The sequence below is a fragment of the Oncorhynchus keta genome, chromosome 16 (assembly GCF_023373465.1).
Source record: "Oncorhynchus keta strain PuntledgeMale-10-30-2019 chromosome 16, Oket_V2, whole genome shotgun sequence".
NCBI classification, from domain to species: Eukaryota; Metazoa; Chordata; class Actinopteri; order Salmoniformes; family Salmonidae; genus Oncorhynchus; species Oncorhynchus keta.
Window position 1 is genome coordinate 4,537,790 of NC_068436.1, and position 23,607 is coordinate 4,561,396.

At 41.6% G+C, this 23,607-nt stretch overlaps 1 protein-coding gene across 2 annotated transcripts in view; it reads right to left on the reverse strand.

Annotated features, from left to right (window-relative positions):
• LOC118395375 (SLAM family member 5-like) overlaps positions 1-23,607 on the reverse strand; it is a 261,843-nt gene that overhangs the window by 222,692 nt on the left and 15,544 nt on the right. The window contains exons 1-3 of one of the 2 annotated variants that reach the window (XM_052464438.1): positions 20,527-20,658; positions 11,721-11,996; positions 11,477-11,578 (exon numbers count right to left, since the gene is read on the reverse strand). In XM_052464438.1, coding sequence (XP_052320398.1) covers positions 11,477-11,578; positions 11,721-11,996; positions 20,527-20,599 — 451 coding nt within the window. In that variant the 5' untranslated portion in view covers positions 20,600-20,658. Of the gene's footprint in view, positions 1-11,476; positions 11,579-11,720; positions 11,997-20,526; positions 20,659-23,607 lie in introns of those variants that run through there. The other variant, XM_052464437.1, reaches the window with a different exon arrangement.

Consider the following 23,607-nt stretch of genomic DNA (forward strand, 5'->3'; position numbering starts at 1 on the left):
TGCCTTCGTAAATTCCTTAATAATTTGTGTGAGATTGAGGGCATCTAGCTTAGATTCTAGTACAGCCGGGGTGTTAAGTTTATCCCAGTTTAGGTCACATAACAGTATGAACTCTGAAGATAAAAGGGGGGCAGGTAATTCACATATGGTGTCCAGGGCACAGCTGTGGGCATAGGGGTGTCTATAACAAGCGGCAACAGTGAGAGACACGGCTAGGACATCAGGGTTGGCGGAGTGTGCTAAAGCACTGAATAAAACAAAGTTAGGGAGGAGGCTTCTGATGTTAGCATGCATGAAACCAAGGCTTTTACAGTTACAGAAGTCAACAAATGATAGCACCTGGGGAATAGTAGTGGAACTGGGGGATACAGGGCATGGGTTAACCTCTACATCACCAGAGGAACAGAGGAGGAGTAAGATAAGGGTATGGCTAAAGGCTATGAGAACTGGTCATCTAGTGCTTTTGTAAACAGAGAATAAAAGGAGCAGATTTCTGGGTGTGGTAGAATAGATTCAGGGCATAATGTACAGACAAGGGTATGGTAGGATGTGAGTACAGTGGAGTTAAAGATAGGCGCTGAGTGATGATGAGAAAGGTTGTCTCAGGAGGCACCAGTTAAGCCAGGTGAGGTCTCAGCATTTGTCTGGGGTAGGACAAAAGAGCTATCTAAGGCATATTGAGCGGGACTGAGGGCTCTACAGTGAAAAACACAATGAGAACTAGCCAAGACAGCAGTAGACAAGGCATATTGTCAATAGAGAGAGGCATAAAGCAATCACAGGTGTTGATCAGGAGAGCTGACAACAACGGGTTAATGGCGATGAATTGGCAGAGCGGGTCAGTTAGGTAAATACAGGACCTGAGTTCGAGGCTGGGGCCGACAGGCAAACAAAATGATGTACCGTGTTATTGAAACAGTCCAGGGGGCATCAGCTGTGTAGCCGAGTGATTATAGGGTCAAAAGAACAGCAATAGGTGAGGCAGGTTGTTGTTCGGTAGTCACTACTACCTAGGCGAGCAGGGGACACAGCGTTCAGAAAGGTTAGCTGGCCGGGGCCAGTAGATGGATCTTCGGCGACATCGTAACAGAATAGCCTGTTGAGACCACATCGTGCGATCACGTCGGCAGTCCAGTCGTGATGGATCGGCGGGGCTCCGTGTCGACAGTAAAGGGTCCAGGCCACTTAACAAAAGAGGTATTGTAGCCCTAGAATTAGCTGGTATATGGGCCAGGCTCGAGGCAGGCTCAAGGCTAGCTGGTGCTAGAAATCAAGTGTTAGAATCTATTCAATTAACACCATCACAAATATCATTCGTTATTCATTTGTTAAGTGCAGGTCTCAAGGAATTAATTCATGAATTTCCGAACATTCATTTCAAAAGAACAGATTGGCATATTTTGAGTTTAAATATATTACTGTGCTTTGAGTGTTGCAAGTGCAAATGTTGAAATAGAGCTCAAGGGGTCAGAATCTGATCTTTATGATACTTTATAGACATCAAAATGTCTTGTGACTTTAGAAGAATGAGCAAAAGTCATTTTTTGGCACTTTATTTCCCTGCCTGTGTCAAAATCAAAGCTGCACTGTTAATCAGAATCTTCATGTACAATTTAACAAATTATAATATTCTCACCCATCAGACTACTGACACTTTAATCTTGTCTTTAGGCTGATCATTATTTTATGTGTGAAATTAGTTTCAATATAGGTTAGGTGTAGTTTCGATGGGCCATCCATCAGCCCCCCCCAAAAAGGCATGTCCTCGTAAAACTGCTCATAACACATAACACAATTTCGTTTGTGATATTGAGATTCGAACAATGATAGTATGTTAGACAGACTTATTTAGGAAAGGTCAAGCACGGGGCAGACATAACTTAAAAAATGCAAATTAATTAAAAAAGTCAATGTATTTATGACGCTCTCAGCAAGTGTTAAATTGTAACATTTGTGGCTGCTTAGCCTAGCCTACCATCTCCTGGTTGCTGAGCCTAGCCTATTATCTCTTGGTTGATGAGTCTAGCCTAGACTATTATCTCCTGGTCACTGAGCCAAGCCTACTATCTCCTGGTCGCTGAGCCTAGCCTATTATCTCCTGGTCGCTGAGCCTAGCCTATTATCTCCTGGTCGCTGAGCCTAGCCTATTATCTCCTGGTCGCTGAGCCTAGCCTATTATCTCCTGGTCACTGAGCCTAGCCTATTATCTCCTGGTCACTGAGCCTAGCCTACTATCTCCTGGTCTCTGAGCCTAGCCTATTATCTCCTGGTCACTGAGCCTAGCCTACTATCTCCTGGTCTCTGAGCCTAGCCTATTATCTCCTGGTCGCTGAGCCTAGCCTATTATCTCCTGGTCGCTGAGCCTAGCCTATTATCTCCTGGTCTCTGAGCCTAGCCTATTATCTCCTGGTCACTGAGCCTAGCCTATTATCTCCTGGTCACTGAGCCTAGCCTATTATCTCCTGGTCACTGAGCCTAGCCTATTATCTCCTGGTCACTGAGCCTAGCCTACTATCTCCTGGTCTCTGAGCCTAGCCTATTATCTCCTGGTCGCTGAGCCTAGCCTATTATCTCCTGGTCGCTGAGCTTAGCATACCATATCTTGGTCGCTGAGTCTAGCCTAGCTTATTATCTCCTGGTCACTGAGCCTAGCCTATTATCTCCTGTTCACTGAGACAGTGAGAGGTTGTCAAGCCTATTGTGATTATTACTGTTATTTCAGGGCATTATGTTCTAGTCTCATTGTCTATTAGGCCTATGGTTTATTATGTGAGTCGTAGGCCTACAAGACAATTTTATCTCTGTTGTGAAATCACGTTAGATGATTTGTTGTGTTCGATCGATTACAGTAGGGTATTGTGTATGCTTTTCTGATTATTGATTGTTTTTTGGCCACCTACATTTTTTGCAACGTTATACCTCTGAAAGGAGGGAAATATGAGGAATGATTCAAACTGACATGTAGCATCAGCGGTGTATTACATAGAGCCCCGACCCCAAGTTTGGGAACAAATGTACTAACTTCTCTCTGCTTACTTCCTCTCTCTCTCTGTGTCCTCTGCTTCCTCCTGCATGCATTGCAGCCTGCCTCAGCCTCACCACTGAGAGCTACTTCAATGTTTGCCTCAGTATTCTGCTCTCTGTAAAGCAAAGTTATTAGAACTTAGTAGGGCATTTTATTGCTCCTGCTGAGTTAGGCTCCGTTTAATGTTAGCTTCTTACTTCATCCTTCTAGCTGGCTAAGTAATACTAGCCAGAGCCCTTCAACATTACTGCAATACAAGTATCTGGCAGGAGCTAGCCACCTGACTGACTGACATATCTATGAGTGACTATTAACCAGTTGTGCACTTCAGAGGAAGTTTTGGGAAGAGCTATAGGAGGACGGGCTCATTGTAATGGCTGGAATAGAATTAGTGGAATGGAGCCAAACACGTTTCCATGTGCTTGATGTGTTTGGTACCATTCCATTTCATGGGCCCCTCCTCCCATAGCTCCTTCCACCAGCCTCCTCTGGTGCATTCATTTTCATTTTCCGATTTTGGGGGATGTCTGTGGACATGGCAGGAGTATTAACAGCTTTAAAATTGCCATTTGTCCTTTGAAGAACACTGCAAAGATTCCTGGGTACACCACAAAGGCTGCTGGGATAAGAGTATAGTACTTTCTTCCATGCCTCATCTTTGTTGTGTGGTGTTGTGTGGATGAAAAACAAACACAATGCATTACATACTTAGTGTACCTCACATAATAGAACACAGAAGCATACAAGGTAATGCAAACAGCAAACAGTTGAAGAAGCAGTAGATATTCTTCCTGGGGTCCACAAGTTCAAGTATATAATTGTATAAGTTCACAGTGAAATTCTACATTTTCTCCAATAGAAGGTGTTCTTGACCAATCTAAGCTCAGGTTCATCACAATACAAAAGGTCCACTAAGCCCTCGTCTCAAGAGAGATGTATACAATAGTGTATTGAGCTCAGAGCTCATGGCAATAAGGGATAATGATTTATATTACCTTGCTCATCTCCGGGCCTCCATCTTCACAGGGTGTAGTGATGTTGACTGTGATGGTCCGGTTACTAACAGGGTTGGCAGCTACGCAGCTGTATATTGCGTTGTAATGTTCTCTCTCTACCTCCAGAGGGAGTGAGGTTAGGCTGATGATGAGATCAGGTCTGTTGAGCTCTCACATGCACCTGTAAGGTCCTAACATGGAGGGCTCAACTTAAGTTGAGGCTGTTATGTCTTGTTGGCATGTCGGCCAATGTTTACCTTTATTTACTTAAATGATGTGCCTTTGGATTATTGATTGCAGCCCAACATGGTGAGAATTATGTTAGAGCAACTATTTGTGCTGAACATACCAGCAGCCTATTTTACAGCTACGCCTAAACCTTAAATGTAGTCCTGTATGTCCTAATACTATAATTAAAATGACAGGACATTGCATAGGCCTAGGATGTGGATGATTTATTGATTGGAGCAGTCCTAGTCCGGATAGGGGAATTTAGGCTTGCAGTCAGTCGTGTGTCCTATTCAACGTCTGGGGAAAAGGTTTTCCATATTCCCCTCGCAAAGCAGGGCAATTAATATGTCAAGACTAATTAATTGTGTCATTCATGTAATAATTAAACAATGATCTATTTATGTTCATATAAAGAAAGATGTTGCAGAGGTTGAGTAGATACAGGCTTTAATTTAATTAATTCAATTCATTTAATGCAACATTGATATACAGTGCCTTGCGAAAGTATTCGGCCCCCTTGAACTTTGCGACCTTTTGCCACATTTCAGGCTTCAAACATAAAGATATAAAACTGTATTCTTTTGTGAAGAATCAACAACAAGTGGGACACAATCATGAAGTGGAACGACATTTATTGGATATTTCAAACTTTTTTAACAAATCAAAAACTGAAAAATTGGGCATTATCTCACATTTCTTTTAGACTAACATTGATGTTTTCAACTGCAGAGATTTGTATCACACTTGCTGTCTGTCTCTCTGACATTTGCAATATTGGTTAAATTTTCAAATATTGTTTCAATATTCAAATTCGATCAAATTCAGCTGTCCCATAGTAATGAACGTGCCGTGCCGGGAGTCGGGAGTCGGGACGAGACAGACAGACAGACAGACAGACAGACAGACAGACAGACAGACAGACAGACAGACAGACAGACAGACAGACAGACAGACAGACAGCGTTTCTCAGCCAGTCTAAATCATGAATCAGCTGGCATCATTTTTATGGATATATACAAAGAAATGTCAATTGAAAAAAACTAAACAAAGTGCAGCTAGTTTGCAGTCTTTCCAGTTTCAGATGGAAGTTATTATGTTAGCTGTGTTGTTGGTTAGCACAAGAGTGGCCTAACGAGAGAGCACATTTTCTATGCATGTCAAAATCGTACCTCTTTAGCTCATTGCTATGGATGTATCCAAATAAATGTCACTAGAAAACATCTTAAACAAGTGCAGCTACAGTTGTTATTCTGTATTCAATGTGTGACGTGACTGTCAGTTAGCCGTTGTTGGCTAGCTAGCAAGCAAGGGATAAGAACGATGCCAGCCAGTATGGCAATTGAACATTTAGAACAAACGACTGAGTCACGTCCATAGATACAGAACAAGAAGACTGAACGACTGGGTAGCGTCTCTGGCAACAGAACCAATAGAACGAACGACCAGCAACCCTAGATTTGTTTCGGGACTATATATTGTGGAATAATGAAATAGTATGAATACATTCATAAAAATAATTGTTTTTAATGAAAATATGTTAATCATTATTTGAATATGTTGGTAAACCGTTGTATAAAAGTGATAATGCCAACAAAGCCGGTGTTTGGAGGATATATTGGCACTTCGTCTTGGGCCTAACAACACCCGTGCCAATATGTCCTCCAAACACCGGCTTCTCGGGCATTATCACTTAAATACTGAACATTAATTGACAACAGCTCAAGGACAGAACTACATCAATTTTTTTTCAGAGGCACACGTAGCTTGCATATCAATACATACACACAAACTATCTAGGTCAAACATTAAAACCAGAATGTGTGTTTCTTTGAGAAATGTCTCTGGAGAAATGTTGCCAATCTTAAACTATTGAATGCAGCTACGACGGCTGCAACAACTGATGGTTTTCAGAGGTATGTTGTAGCAGTACATTCTGTGTTTACAAAAACGAAAATGACAGCAAAAATAAACAATGGAGTAAACTTAAATAATATTCTGGGTTGTGATAAGGTAAGTATATTTTTCAAGCATGAATGGGTGCATGACAACCATTAGCACAGTTGGTAGAGCATGGCGCTTGTAACGCCAGGGTAGTGGGTTCGATTCCCGGGACCACCCATACGTAGAATGTAAGCACACATGACTGTAAGTCGCTTTGGATAAAAGCGTCTGCTAAATGGCATATATTATTATTATTATTATTAGTAGAAATATCCCAGATTGCATACCTTACTGAAGAATGGCACCAAACGAGATGGCTGCCGTTTAACGATCCCATAACCAATTGTGTATGTTTTTTCGCGTTATTTGTAAGTTATTTTGTACTTAATGTTTCTGCTGACCGAAAAGAGCTTCTAGATATCTTGACAGGGGGATCAGGCGCTCGAAAGGGCCCTCATCCCGGTCATTCGCAGGAGAAAGAGACGGGGGTATCATGGACGAAGATCCGGGTTCCTTGTTAGGATCCGTCGGCGAGAGGGTAATTTACCTGTACCATCGGTCCTTTTAGCCAATGTATAATCAATCAATAATAAAATAGTAGATCATGTATATCCTACCAACGGGACATTAAAAACAAATATCTTATGTTTCACCGAGTCGTGGCTGAACGTATAACATACAGCTGGCAGGTTTTAACCTTTTTCGGCAGGATAGAACAGCGGCCTCTGGTAAGACAAGGGGTGGCGGTCTATGTACTGTATATTTGTAAACAACAGCTGGTGCACGAAATCCATGGAAATCTCAAGGTTTTGTTTGCCTGAGGTAGAGTATCTCATGATACGCTGTATAACACAGTTTACCAAGAGAGTTTTCATCTGTATTTTTCAAAGCTGTCTACATACCACCACAAACCGATGCTAGCAGTAAGACCACACTCAATGAGCTGTATACGGCCATAAGTAAACAGGAAAACACTCATCCAGAGGCTGCTCTCCTGGTGGACGGAGACTTTAATGCAGGACAAGTCAAATCTATTTTTACCTCATTTATACCAGCATGTTAAATGTAAAACCAGAGGGAAAAAACTCTACTCCACCTTTACTCCACACACAGAGACTCGTACAAAGCTCTCCCTCGCCCTCCATTTGGCAAATCTGACCATAATTCTACTAACAAAAACTAAAGCACCAGTGACTCGGTCAATAACAAAGTGATCAGATGAAGCAGATGCTAAGCTATAGGACTGTTTTGCTAGCAGAGATTGGAACATGTTCATGGATTCTTCAAATGCCATTGAGGAGTACACCACATTAGTCACTGGCTTCATCAATAAGTGCATTGATGACATCGTCCACACAGTGACCGTACATACGTAACCCAACCAGAATCCATGGGTTACAGGCAACATCCGCAACATCCGAGCTAAAGAATAGAGCTGCTGCTTTCAAGGAGCGGGACTCTAACCCGGAAGCTTATAAGAAATCCGCTATGCGCTCCTATGAAACATCAAACAGACAAAGCGGCAAGTTGCCCAGTGACACAAGCCTACCAGACGAGCTAAATGACTTCTATGCTCGCTTCGAGGCAAGTAAACACTGAAGCATGCATGAGAGCATCAGCTGTTCAGTACGTCTCTGTGATCTAAGTAGCCGATGTGAGTAAGACCTTTAAACAGGTCAACATTCACAAGGCCACAGGGCCAGATGGATTGCCAGGACGTGCACTCCGAGCATGCACTGACCAACTGGCAAGTGTCTTCACTGACATTTTCAACTTCACCCTGTCTGAGTATGTAATACCAACATGTTTTAAGCAGACCACCATAGTCCCTGTGCCCAAGAACACTAAGGTAACCTGCATAAATGACAACCGACCCGTAGCACTCACATCTGTAGCCATGAAGTGCTTTGAAAGGCTGCCCACATCAACACCATTATCCCGGAAACCCTAAACCCACTCCAATTTGCATACTGCCCCAACAGATCCACAGATGATGCAATCTCTATTGCACTCCACACTGCACTTTACACCTGGACAAAAGGAATAACTATGTGAGAATGCTATTCATTGACTACATCTCAGCGTTCAACACCATAGTGCACTAAAAGCTCATCACTAAGCTAAGAACCCACGCGCCACGCTGATCCTCAACACGGCCCTCAGCATGACTCCAACACCATCATTAAGTTTGCCGATGACAGTGGTAGACCTGATCATCGACAACGACGAGACAGCCTATAGGGAGGAGGTCAGAGATCTGGCCTTGTTGTGCCAGGACAACAACCTCTCCCTCAACTTGATCAAGACTAAGGAGATGATTGTGGACTACAAGAAAAGGAGGACCGAGCATGCCCCCATTCTCATCGACGGGGCTGTAGTGGAACAGGTTGAGAGCTTCAAGTTCCTTGGGCTCCACATCACCAGCAAACTAACATGGCCCAAGCACACCAAGACAGTCGTGAAAAGGGCACAGCAAAACCCATTCCCCCTTAGGAGACTGAAATTGATTTGGTATGGGTCCTCAGATCCTCAAAAGGTTCTACAGCTGCACCATCAAGAGCATACTGACTGGTTGCATCACTGACTGATATGGCAACTGCTCGGCCTCCGACCGCAAGGCACTACAGAGGGTAGTGCGTACGGCCCAGTACATCACTGGGGCCAAGCTTCCTGCCATCCAGGACCTCTATACCAGGCAATGTCAAAGGAAGGCCCTAAAATGGTCAAAGACTCCAGCCAACATAGTCATAGACTGTGCTCTCTGCTACCGCACGGCAAGCAGTATCGGAGCGACAAGTCTAGGTCTAAGAGGCTTCCAAACAGCTTCTACCCCCAAGCCATAAGACTCCTGAACATCTAATAAAATGGCAACCCAGACTATTTGCATTGCCCCCCCTCCCTTGTTACAGTGCTGCTACTCTCTGTTTATTATCTATGCATAGTCACTTTAATAACTCTACCTTCATGTACATATTACCTCAATTACTTCGACTAACCGGTGCCCCTGCAGCATCGCTATTGTTATTTTACTGCTGCTCCTGAATTATTTCTTACTTTTATTTGTACAATTTTTGGGGGGCATTTTTGCTTAAAACTGTATTGTTGGTTAAGGACTTGTAAGTAAGCATTTCACTGTAAGGTCTAACGACACCTGTTGTATTTGGCGCATGTGACAAATACAATTTGATTTGATTTCAATTAAATGTATGGGTAAGTCTTTGACTTGATATATTGAAGCTCAGTACAAAAAAAGCTCAGTACAAAAATCTTTATCAGTTGGAATCAGTCAGACATTTACTCTATTTTAGAATAGTGACCTGTGAATTATATTATCTTCATATTCCGTCTCAGTAACTACTCTGAAGTATACAAGTATAAAAATGAAATATCTTCCAGTGCAAAGACACACTACCGTATCGGTAGAGTTTGTATTTTTCAGTTATATACAGCACTGTATGTGGGCTAATGTAGGTGGAGCATAAAATGCTGTAATAGGAGAGTCTGCAGGTGCGTGCTGGAGGGAGTGATTGTATTCTTAAGAGATGATGAGCTACATACTGTGTAGCTAGATAAAGACGAGCAGTAAACGGTCAATCATAATAAATTAAACTGTTGATTTCTTACTTCCAAACTGCATGAACACAGTTGATGTCAAAGCATGATCTGAACTACACGTAATCACGTCTGCATTTTGCGAAAAGCAATAAGAGTAAAATGGCACAAAATATTGTTTTCTGGGCAAAATGCAAATCAAGATCGACCACTGAAAAATGTTTCAATAAAATCTACATGGTGAAAGGAAAAATAAACTTGTGGACTTTGTTTCCAACGTAGCCTAACAGCCATTGCCTCTAACGAGCAGGTGGCTTTATCTCACCAAACATCTGCTTTTTATGTACACAAGCTGCTATCCACTGGCAAGCTAAACAATGACCAGCTATAAAACGATACAGGGGAGGCACCTACATTTAAACAACAGAACAGACAGAACTGAAAAGAAGCTTCTGACCAGCAAAGCATAGAAAACACACTAGTGAAATGTATTAAAAGAGGTTCCATTTGTTTTAACCTGGGACATTGGGCACTTGAAAATGGGATCACCCTACTAGTAACCCTAGGCATAGTTATTGAATTTGTCTTTATCAGTGATGTTCAACAAGGCCCCAGTTCAACAAAAGACTGTGAGAATGACCAACAAAGGAAGTCGGAAATGATAACAGCACAATGGTTAAATGGGAATTTTCTCCAATAACTGTGCGTCCATTAAGTTTTCTAGACAAATATTTACTATAACTTTGCCTCCACATTCACTTTAGGATGTAACGCCTTCTCTTGGATGTGAATTATCATGTCACCCTCTCATTAACTTCCTGTTCTCTCTCTCCTTCATGCAGTGTTAACATCCTCGCTGGCAGCCATGTGATGTAAATGGTGTATAATAAACTAACGTCAGGTCAGGGTTGTCTCTAAGTGACTCCAGTTCTGGTATACCTCTTCGCTCCTTCTAGACAGGGAGAGGGAGGGAGGGAGGGAGGGAGGGAGGGAGGGGGACAAGGAAAGAGGAACAGAGAGGGGGGGACGAGAAGAGGTGTAGGAAAGCAAAAAAGAAGTAAAAGAAAAAGGATCATCTTTCATTATTAGATACTTTGTACCAGAGGAAGGAAACAAGACATGTCTGATGCTCTCTTGTCTATTCTCATTGTTCTGCAGTAAATAACTCAGTCAACACATCTAGAACCATTCCTAGATCTAGTGGGAGGAATCGTGAAGCCAAGCTTAAGTCCACAGACTTGAAAAATAGTGTTAAAAACATGGGAAGATGAATCATTACTATACTGAACAAGAATATAAATGCAACATGCAACAATTTCAAAGATGTTACTGAGTAACAGTTCATATAAGGAAATCAGTCAATTAAAATGAATTATTTACTCATTGTGATTGTCCGGGCCTGGCTCCCGCGTGGGTGGGCCTATAGCTGCGCGCTTGCCCAGTCATGTGAAATCCATAGATTAGGGCCTAATGAATTTATATGAACTGTAACTCAGTAAAATCTTTGAAATTGTTGCAAGTTGCATTTATATTTTTGTTGCACAATTGAATGCATTCAGCTGAAATGTTTCTTCCACATTTAACCTAACCTGAAGTGTGGAAGATGGGCCACTTCATTTGACACTTCCTCCCTTTTCAAAAAAAAACTGTCCTTGATCATTAAAAAAGGTTGTGCACAACATGTTTTGACATTGAAAAGGAGAATGACCTCACCCCTTTAAAAGATGAATACCTGCATGTGAGTGTCCGTTTCTCCTCTTCTTAAGATATATTGTAAGTCCAACAAGTCCTAAAGTAACCAAAATGCAGATTACTGCAATAAGACAATCACCATCTAAATTAAAAAGAGAGAAAACAATACTTTTATTAAAACATTGGGTTTCATAAAATGAGCTCTACCATACTTATTGTTTCATATAGAAGTTGGTATTGTCTGGATATCTGCAATGTGACATTGCTACTGTACATATTTTTACCTTTCACCTTAGAGGGATCACTCTCTATACAGGAATGTGGAACAACAGCTGTCTCCTTGCTGACTGGGTTGGCAGCCTCACATCTGTAAGAGTCTCTGTTCTGTTCATCCACCTTGAGCGGTAGAGCGAGGGTGATGTTGTGGTCAGGGCTGCTGGTCTGGTTGAGCATCTCCCCTCCTTTGTACCAGGACAGGGTCACCTCTCTCCCGTTCTCCACAGAACACACCATGCTACAGATGTTATCATGGACCGTCACCTGAGGTTTGGACAGAACATCTGGAAGACAAATGATTTTAAAAATGTGAATTAGTGAAATGGTACTTATCTTTAATTTGGGAAAGATCAGTTGCTACATACATTTTTGGACTTATAATATAATATAATGATATAATATGATATGTACCTATTGATTATTGAAGAATATAACTTAGAAATGTTTCATGAGCTTAGTCCCCGATTTACAGTAGATATTACAGCGAAAACATACCATGTGATTGTTTGAGGACGGTGCCCAACATATAAATATTTTTTGACCGGCACAGGTTTCATACATTCACAAATAATGATTAAATATTCACTTACTTTTTGAAAATCTTCCTCTGATTTGTCATTCAAAGGGTCCCAGCTATAACATGTAGTATTGTTTTGTTAGATAAAATCCTTCTTTATATCCCAAAACGTCAGTTTAGTTGGCACCATTGATTTCAGTAACCCACTCATTCAACTTGCTGAGAAAGGAATCCAAAAATCTACCCCTAAATGTTGTTTCAAAATGCGTTTCTCTTTACTCCTCAGGAAACAGCAGAGGGAACACCCCCCTATCCACATCGATGGAACAGTAGTGGAGAGGGTAGCAAGTTTTAAGTTCCTCGGCATACACATCACAGACAAACTGAATTGGTCCACTCACACTGACAGCGTCGTGAAGAAGGCGCAGCAGCGCCTCTTCAACCTCAGGAAGCTGAAGAAATTCGGCTTGTCACCAAAAGCACTCACAAACTTCTACAGATGCACAATCGAGAGCATCCTGGCGGGCTGTATCACCGCCTGGTACGGCAACTGCTCCGCCTCAACCGTAAGGCTCTCCAGAGGGTAGTGAGGTCTGCACAACGCATCACCGGGGCAAACTACCTGCCCTCCAGGACACCTACACCACCCGATGTTACAGGAAGGCCATAAAGATCATCAAGGACATCAACCACCCGAACCACTGCCTGTTCACCCCGCTATCATCCAGAAGGCGAGGTCAGTACAGGTGCATCAAAGCTGGGACCGAGAGACTGAAAAACAGCTTCTATCTCAAGGCCATCAGACTGTTAAACAGCCACCACTAACATTGAGTGGTTGCTGCCAACACACTGTCATTGACACTGACCCAACTCCAGCCACTTTAATAATGGGAATTGATGGGAAATTATGTAAATATATCACTAGCCACTTTAAACAATGCTACCTTATATAATGTTACTTACCCTACATTATTCATCTCATATGCATACGTATATACTGTACTCTACATCATTGACTGCATCCTTATGTAATACATGTATCACTAGTCACTTTAACTATGCCACTTTGTTTACTTTGTCTACATACTCATCTCATATGTATATACTGTACTCGATACCATCTACTGTATGCTGCTCTGTACCATCACTCATTCATATATCCTTATGTACATATTCTTTATCCCCTTACACTGTGTATAAGACAGTAGTTTTGGAATTGTTAGTTAGATTACTTGTTGGTTATCACTGCATTGTCGGAACTAGAAGCACAAGCATTTCGCTACACTCGCATTAACATCTGCTAACCATGTGTATGTGACAAATAAAATGTGATTTGATTTGATTTGAGATATCCTAAAATGGAATCAAAGTATAATATTTATTTCGGAACGAAGTATGTTCAATAGGAAACCGATTTTAGCAGGTGCGCAATGTCTTCATGGCGCGCGCAAACACAAATTTCCAAGACTGTGTCCCAGTACTAAAACGGATATTTCTTATTCATGTTTGAGGTTACAAGCCTGAAACCTTGAACACAGACTGCTGACACCCTGTGGAAGCCATAGGAATTGCATACAGGGAGCTAATTTTCAATATGGCCATTCTCTTGCATTTCTAAGAGGATGGTCTCTCAAAAAAAGAAATGTCTCTTAGGATTTTCTCCTACCATATCTATTGTTTTATATTCTCCTACATTATTTTAACATTTCTACAAACTTCAAAGTGGTTTCTTTCCAAGTGTACCAATTATATGCATATCCTGGCTTCAGGGCCTGAGCTACAGGTAGTTTACTTTGAGCATGTCATTCAGACAGGAAGTGGAGAAAGCCTCTAAGAAGAAAGTAAACTTCCAGACTTCAACACCTTCCCTGGAAAAGAGAGAGACTTTCCCACAATGCTTTTCACCTGCCAAGTCTCAGGTTGGGCTGAATGCTGGGCTGCACAGCGTACTGGGGAGAGAAAGAGTGACTTAATATCAATGCATTGACTTAAATACCATAGTTCTCCTCTAAAAACATAGCAATGTAGCAAATTACAGATTCTCGATTTCTTGAGAAAATGTGTCCAAACTGAATTCACTTTTTCTAAACAATTAACATGTAGCCCCAAACTGAAACACGTCGGCCAAAATGACACATTTCAAATGCATTATGACTAAAAACATTAAACACGACACAAAATCAACTACCTCCATCAAAACATATAACTTGTTATTTGAAAAGTTATTTCAAATGGCCCAATAAATACAAACTACAACTATCAACATACCCGAACATGATTAACCCGCTTTAATATTTCTGTGCAGTTTCTTGATACTTAGAATTTATATTGCAAGTCAAATCGCAATTGCAACATCTGGTATTTTTTTATGTTTATATCACGCAGCCCTAGTTACAGAAGCCACCTTTTTTCCCTAATACTTACCCGAGAAGCCTGAACTGTCAGAGCCACATGTAGGGAACCAGAACCTGCTGCAACTTGGCTTGGCACACTGACACACTGCAGCCCAATTTCATAATCCACATGGTTTCAAAAATAATACTTAAATAATACTCTGCCTAAAATGTCAGAACCTCAAGTCCAAAACAACAGAACACCTGTTGTGACTTGGTAAAACGCACACGTGCGCTGCATAGCATCGACCAGAGTCGATGAACCACTGCAGGCCAAGGCTCAAACCCATAGGTAACCTACAGTAACCTGGAAACTGTGTACTCGCATGCTGCCACGGCAGCCCAAGGCTCAAATCGACAGAAAGCTGAGGTAACCCTGATAATGCTCACTTTAAGTGCTGCCGCAGCCCAAGGCTCAAGCTCACAGAGAACTATGGTAACCCGGATTAATGCACAACCTGCATGTTGCCTAACATCCACACCCGGACCCAGCCATAAGGATACTATGAGCAACACTGGAAGCAGTTACATTCAAGTGATAAAGCCTCACTAAGGTATGTGGGGAACCCCAATTCGCTGCAGCACAGTTATCGCCAATCGTCATGCCACTGAACAATGGCCAAGAATCTTTCACACCCAATAAGGCTCAGAGAGCATCAAGGACCAAATCTCTTGCAAGAACATCAAAATGTCCACCAAGGAGTTCTGAAAAGGAGAAACTCACTCCGTAGAGATATCTGGGAAGATACGTCGCCCTGGGTGAAGGTAAATGCATCACTTCTCCATAAGAACAGAACGTGTCAGGTTTAGAAGAGAGAGAGGCCGCAACCCTCGCCCCCGTTCCCCCCTGCGTGTTGATATACGCCACCGCCGTCCTGACCTTACCAACACATGATGGCCCTCCAACATTGGAAGGAAATGCCTCAGCGCTCGCAAAACTGTCAGTAACTCTAGGTAAATGAAATGCTGCACCATTTGCGCTGTTGACCAAATCCTTCTTTCCGAAATTGCTCTTAGCCCACACAACACGCTCCCTATCCCAGTAAGGATGCTTCTGTCATGATCACTCTGCAGGGACACTACCTGGCCCATGAGAACCCCACCTCCATATTGTTATTCAACTCTTGCAACAAATTGATATGATACATCTGCAGCATTGTGACCACATTCAACGACCGGCCTGCCATACCCGCAGCCTGGTATCCTTTGTTCAGTTAAGCCTCCAAGAACCGGCACTGTTTATTCAGAAGCACTCCGATAGGATTCACCCCCTTGTTAACCTCTGGAGCGAAGTAACTCACCAGCTTTCCATCCATCGGTGGTGTGCAAACAAGCCCCACCTCCTCCATACCCTCTACATTCATGAACTCGCCATAACCCTCTTTCTGCCAGGCTGGTGCTACCAGGTTATCTCGGGACGCTTTTAACTCATCGGCAAAATCTTTTAACATGGGTAAGCAACGCTTCACCGCTGCAGGGACAGGAGGTAAATACCTTCCCCCAAATCTGGATGAACTGGAGAAGATGGCCCATCCACCCCAACGTGATCTGCTGCCCTATGACACGTCTCCATTAAAGGCGCATAAACCACCGATGGTTCACTCTCCCCCGCCTAAAGCCGGGGCTTTAGGCTCCCCCGGACTGATGTCATCCGATTCACACTCTGAAAATCCTCCAGAGCCAACCAGGGATAGTATATCATCCCGGAATCCATACTCTAAACACTGCCAGAGAAATCGTGTCTGCTCTCTTCCGGCCTCATACAAACCCATTCCAAAAGTATTTTCACCAGAAGACCCTTGGCCAGCAGCCCCAATCTCTCTCACAAAGTCAGCCAGACACTCAATGGTAGTTGAACGCAGCCGGAGACAATTGTCACACAAACTGGTATGAGCCAAAGCCTCCTGAGTGTGTTTTTATCCCAGGCAAACAGGACAGCACTCATGAGTAGCTTTCATTTTCATTGTGAAACCACATGCCCTCAGGTATGGCCGGAGGTTCAAACTCGGCTGGATAGCCTTTGAGAACTTACTCTTACCACTGGCCATCTTTCTCAAGCAAGGAAGCACTAGCTACACAAAGAAGTGGGTTTTTAGCAAACACAAATCCTTCCCAAGCAGGGAAGCATTAGCTATACAAGCAGAACAGAAAATAGTTGAATTTTAGCAAACACAAAAACCGAAACCAAGACCCAAAACTCGCAACATATATGGGGATGAGAATGCTCACCCCACTAACAGAGACCTAAGTCAGAGCTGAATTTCGTAATCTTAGTGTGCTTGAAAAGTTTGCAAATTGATTGACATATTCTTCCTTCAAGCGAGATGAAGAGCGATGAATTGAAGATATGAATGCGAGCCCCTGTATTATAACCAGGAAGGTGGGGATTCCGAGGGTGGGCTCTGCTTCCATTGGCCCGTTGGGCGTGATTTCAGGTGAATATGATTGGTTGTTAACTACCCATAGTATGTTATATCAAGTGACAGACTGAAAGGGAAAGATAGAAAATATGTAGAAATCATAATGGATCTATATATTTTAAAACATCTGACCTTTTTCTGGCCCGCAAATAGCTTTTGACTAACAAATCGGTCAGAAAAAGTATTTTCATTTTGCCTTTTCATTCTACTTGGTTCACCTAAAAGAGCCGGTTCCGAACAGCCCTTTGTTCAGTAGTCATAATTGTGTTAAATAGACATGGGAGGGGGCCTCAGACTGGCCTCTGCCTGTGGCCTCCAAATCACCAAGTCCGCCCTACCCACACACACCACCACCGTCGTCGGGACTGCTGTACAATTGTAACACCTGAATCTTCTTAGGCCTGTCTGAAACGCATCGATCTAGAATTCTTACATTGACAACACATGCCTTGATCTTGAAATATTGATGACTATTCAGAGAGTAGGATAAGCCATCTTCAGGTAAGCCTTCCCTGAGCTACCAACATATTTCAGTGCAGTAGGAACGTATATATTGCATTTATTACAAACCTACTGCAATACAACATCCAAAAGAACACATTTAAACGGAACCCAAACCGGCTGCGCGCGTGCGCCATCCTGCGCACATTTATTTTGTCACCCTACACCAAACGCGATCACAACACGCACGTTAAAATATCAAAACAAACTCTGAACCAATTACATTGATTTGGGGACAGGTCGAAAAGCATTAAATATGTATGGCAATTTAGCTAGTTAGCTTGCACATGCTAGCTAATTTGTCCTGGGATATAAACATTAAGTTGTTATTTTCCCTGAAATGCACAAGGTCCTCTACTCCGGCAATTAATCCACACATAAAACGGCCAACCAAATCGTTTCTAGTTATCTCTCCTCCTTCCAGGCTTTATCATCTTTGAACTTATATGTTGATTGGCATCTACACTTTCATAGTATTACCACGACAACCAGCAAAACAGTTTTTCTTTCAATCACCCACGTGGGTATAACCAATGAGGAGATGGGAGAGGCAGGACTTGCAGCGCGATATGCGTCAGAAATAGAAAATACTTCTATTTTAGCCCATGGCATCGCAGACGCTCGTTGGCGCGCGCGAGCAGTGTGGGTGCAATAATTGATTAACGTGGATTTCTACATTTATTGTGCGACGCTCGCGCACGCGATGTGTCTGGTCTGGTCAACATGTTAGGCCCCGTTTACATCGTGACGTATTTAACGACACCATACGTCATCTTCATGCAATCTCGTTCCGCTACTGGACACAGCTCAGGGAGATTTCACAAAACGCAAGACAAAATATCGGAGAGCCTAGTCTCTCGTCAGGGATTTTATTTGTTTTGGAAGATTGCAAAATATGACCTTTTCATTCAAGACAGTAGAAACATATTGTTTCAGTTGATAATGAAATATGTTTGGTTTAGTTACTTTTTCATCAACTTGTTTCTATAACATTCTATCAAGTCATCCTAGCTTACAAGGCAGCTACCTAGCTAGCTAAAGCTACGCTATACTGTAGCTAGAGACCTGTTTTTCATTATTATTAAAAACAAACATCATTACCGTTACAATAAACTAAAACGGGAGGTAACAGTCATACAAATAGTACTCACTTATAGGATTGGGTAATTATTTGCCACAAACATACCTACTTGTTAACAAAATTAAGGAAGTTTCCTTTAAAATTATTCATAAATATTATCCTGCCAACCACTATATGAAGAAGTTTAAGGAAAACATCAACTCAAATTGCTCCTTTTGTAATGACCACCCAGAAACAGTTGTGCATCTTTTTTGGCATTGTATGCATGTACGAAAACTGTGGCAAGACATCAGTAGGTTTATAATTGAACACATTTATGAAGATTTTACACTATTGTGGAGAGATGTACTGTTTGGATTCTTTACATACAATAGAAATAAGCGGAATCATTTTTATGTAATTAATTTAATTATTCTTTTGGCCAAATTTCATATACACAAATGTACATTTACAAAGAGAAAACCACATTTTCGTATCCTACAAAAATAAATTGAACTGTATTTTAAGACGGTTAAATGCTCTACTAACAAAAAAGCTGTTAGAATTGTAAGTATATGCATGTCCCTTAAGGTCCTTGTGTAATTGTAATGTGATATTGTACCCCCTAGCTCGATTGTCCATTGTTTGTAATCTATGTATGCTTGTGTTCCCTCATGTGCTTTATGTATTGATTTGTTGTTAATAAAAAATAAATAAATAAATTAAAAAAAAAAAAAAATAAAAAAAAAAAATTAAAAAAAGATTGGGTAATTATTTGCAAGTTGATAGCTGTCCCATGAACCCATCGTGGAAAGCTACATATTTTTATCTTCTTCTGTGGTTTGGTATTTTCCTGTTCTTCGACGGACTCTGGACGGACTGAAGAAGACACATAGTTTGGATAAATTCAAAGTATGCAGTGTCCGTCTAGCAACGGAACCAGAAGGGGGCATTGCATTTCCTCTCCACTGTGGATGGCCCCCATTCAAATGAATGACATCCGGCGCAATGAAATGGAGTGCTTACGGTTGAATCCTATAAATTAAATCCTATAAATTAAAATGGCCAATTTAGCTCGAAGCAATTAGTTTAATTTCTCAGAGATCAAATTATATTTCAACACATTTTTATTAATAGGAATGATTATCTGTTTCTAACTACCGAAATGCTTTCAGATCAATCTGAGATTGTGGGTGTCATGGCTTGCTGAAATGACAAGGAATGACCCAATAGATAAACAGAAGGTAAACTGCCTGAAGGCCCCAAAAACAGAATCAGGCCAGCTAATCGTGTACATTTACAATGAAGGTTACTGAATGTTAATATCCATTGTGAGAGAAAATGGTAGTAATAGAGTCAAGACAAAACAACGCAGTTCAAAAGGAAATATAAACTTCCAGAACAGCACGGTGAAAATAACTTAAAATTGTAGAATATATAATATATAAATTATATATCTTTCCAACACTATAGGGGGAGTAAAGAACACTGTATTTGAAAGTTATCCAGCATTCTGCAGCTACCATGTCCCTTTCTATGACTGTTGCATGTCCCTTTCTATGACTGTGGTGTGGTCATTTTATTTACATATGATCAGAAGCATAGCTGATAGCAATGTGTTTTACAGAATACAGGCCTACACAAACGACTTCTGTCCTTCTGTACATCACTGTTCTATCTGCAAGGTTCTTTGAATAAGTCCCTGACATTAAAGCCCCTGTCTCATAACAACACACACAAATGGAGAGAGAGTGTGGGACTCTTGTGGTTGCTCAATTAAGACTACAAATATACATGTATCAAAATGAACATGTCAAGCAAAGTGGATTCCATCAATCCCCTTCATCATCCCCATAGTATAGTCGGTGCGTATGTGTGTGCATGCAAGATTGCATGCTGTGTAGAAATGAGCTTCTTTCTCACCATAGCGTGTGGTTATCGCTTCTCTGTCTGTTCTCTCTGTAGTCAGTAGCCTATATGGGTCAGTCACTCTCATTCTCACATGCTTATATGAGAGATGTGGTACCTTCCTCCAACACTGTACTGCTTCTCTTCCCCGAAACAGCTCAAGCCACAAACCATGCTCTCAATCTCCTTTACCCCCACTCCACCTTTCTATTTTAGGTCTGGATGTGACCTTCTCAGACTTTAAGAGTCGTAGGTCACAGTGTATTTTCACCTCCATCTTGGTTTTTCTGTGCCTTTATCACAACAAGCTCAACAATAGGATCTTAATTGAAACATTCACTACAAGAGCATTTGCTCATAAGCCCAGTTTAAGATAGAAGGGGTGTGATGAATTATGTTTATTTCTGTTTGTAGAGATATATAATGAGGGTCTCGGTTTCTAAGCAGAAATCAGATAGGATGTGGTGGGGCTGCAGAGAAAACTAAATGGGGGTGCAGAGTAGACACCATCTCTGACTGATATCAGCAACAACACGTGCCAAGGTGACAAACACCAAAAACATGTTCGAACTAGATTCATTGAAAGTGTTCAAATGTGGGATTCACAGTAGGCATACTTCCAAATAGTATTTGTGAGTTTAGTATTCCTTTCAATAAATATATTTTGAAAGAATTACACATTATGAGGATATACAGTGCATTCAGAAAGTATTCAGACCCCATTACTTTTTCCACATGTTGTTACGTTACAGCCTTATTCTAAAATAGATTCGATTTCTCCCTCAATCTACACACAATACCCCATAATGACAAAGCCAAAACATTTTTTTTTAATGAAATATAATATTTACCTAAAACAGAACCCAAACCGGGAATGAGTTTGAATACTTATGTATTCTGTGAGAATTATGTAAGGAAAGGGGTATACATAAGTATTCAAACTCTTTGTTCTGAGACTCGAAATTGAGCTCAGGTATATCATGTGATATTTCCGTTTTTTTTGCAAACATTTCTAAATACTTGTTTTTTCTTTGTCATTGTGGGGTATTGTGTGTAGATTGATGATGGAAAACATTTATTTAATCAATTTTGTAACGGTTCTCTTCTTCCTCTTCCTCTGAAGAAGAGGTGTAGCAGGGATCGGACCAAGACGCAGCGTAGTTATAATTCATGGTTCTTTTAATAACGAAACTATACATGAAATAGACTACAAAACAAGAAACATGAAAACCCGAAACAGTCCCGTGTGGTACAAACTCTGACACAGGAGACAACCACCCACAAAACAGGCTACCTAAATATGGTTCCCAATCAGAGACAATGACTAACACCTGCCTCTGATTGAGAACCATATCAGGCCAAACATAGAAATAGACAAACCAGACACACAACATAGAATGCCCACCCAGCTCACGTCCTGACCAACACTAAAACAAGGAGAACACACAAGAACGATGGTCAGAACGTGACAAATTTTAGAATAAGAATGTTAAAGTAACAAGATGTGGAAAAAGGAAAGGGGTCGGAATACTTTCCAAATGCACTGTACAGTAAAGGGACAATCTAAAATATTTACAGCTGTTCTCATTCTCATTTCAATTATTGATAAAATTAATGATGATAATATAACTTATGAATACCTCACAATATCTTTGTAAACCAACAATGTTTAGCCTCATAATGTTTAATGTATGTATGTTTAGAACTCTTGATGTGCAAAACTGATAGAGACATACCCCAAGCGACTTACAGCTGTAATCGCAGCAAAAGGTGGCGCTACAAATAATTTTGCACGCCCAATTTTTCAGTTTTTGATTTGTTACATATTTTTGAAATATCCAATAAATGCCGTTCCACTTCATGATTGTTGTTCCACTTGTTGTTGATTCTTCACAAAACATACATTTTTATATCTTTATGTTTGAAGCCTGAAATGTGGCAAAAGGTCGCAAAGTTCAAGGGGGCCGAATACTTTCGCAAGGCACTGTATTGGGGGGGGCACCCGGGGAATGTTCTGAAGTCAGGTAGGAGACCTGCGCCAACTCCCCGTGCTTACCGTGGAGAGAGAGGGACTGTTATGCCGTGAGGCGCATGGTGTCCCCAGTGCGTGTGCATAGCCCGGTGCGGTACATGCCCCTTGTATCGGCCAGGCTAGAGTGGGCATCGAGCCAGGTGCCATGAAGCCGGCTCAGCGCATCTGGTCTCCAGTGCGTCTCCTCGGGCCGGTGTACATGGCACCAGCCCTACGCATGGCGTCACCGGTTCGCCAGCACAGCCGCACTGGCCTGGCTACGGGGAGCATTCAGCCAGGTAGGGTTGGGCAGGCTCGGTGCTCGAGACCTCCAGTGCGCCTCCGCGGTCCGGTCTATCCGGCGTGAGTTGGGTGGGTTGTCTGTTAGATTTTCTATGATTTTCTATTTCTGTGTTTGGCCTGGTATGGTTCTCAATCAGAGGCAGCTGTCAATAGTTGTCCCTGATTGAGAACCATATTTAGGTAGCCTGTTTTCGATTGTGTTTTGTGGGTGGTTGTTTTCATTCTTTGTGTGTCTACACCAGACAGAACTGTTCCAGTTGTTTCTTTGTTGTTTTGTTATTCAGTGTTCAGTTTTCATTAAATAAGATGAACACTTACCACCCTGCACTTTGGTCCTCACCTTCTTCCCACGACAGCAGTTACAGGTTCCTCTTTTAAAAGTTGCGTCATACTGCAGCACACCTTGCGTGCTGCCGCAGAATTCTTTGGCACGTCATTAAATTGTCAAGCATTTTTATGTTACTGCAAGTTATTGCTGGTTTGACCACCAGAGGGCATCTTTGAGAAGCATTTGATACTATTCCGTATTGGCATTGCCATAGAATTTAGAACCTTTTTTGTAATAACACAGTATATGGGATTGATTTTAAGAAATTGTCAAAGTAATTTGTTATGGATCCATAACTAAATCAACATCTGCAATTTGAAAGAGTATATTTTATCATTATTGTATTAATGAAATGTGTTTCATTAGGCTACTGTGCAATCTACAATACATACTGTGGTAAGCATGGGAAAGTGCCGAATTCCTTACATAAGAGAGCAGGCAATGTCCGTACTAC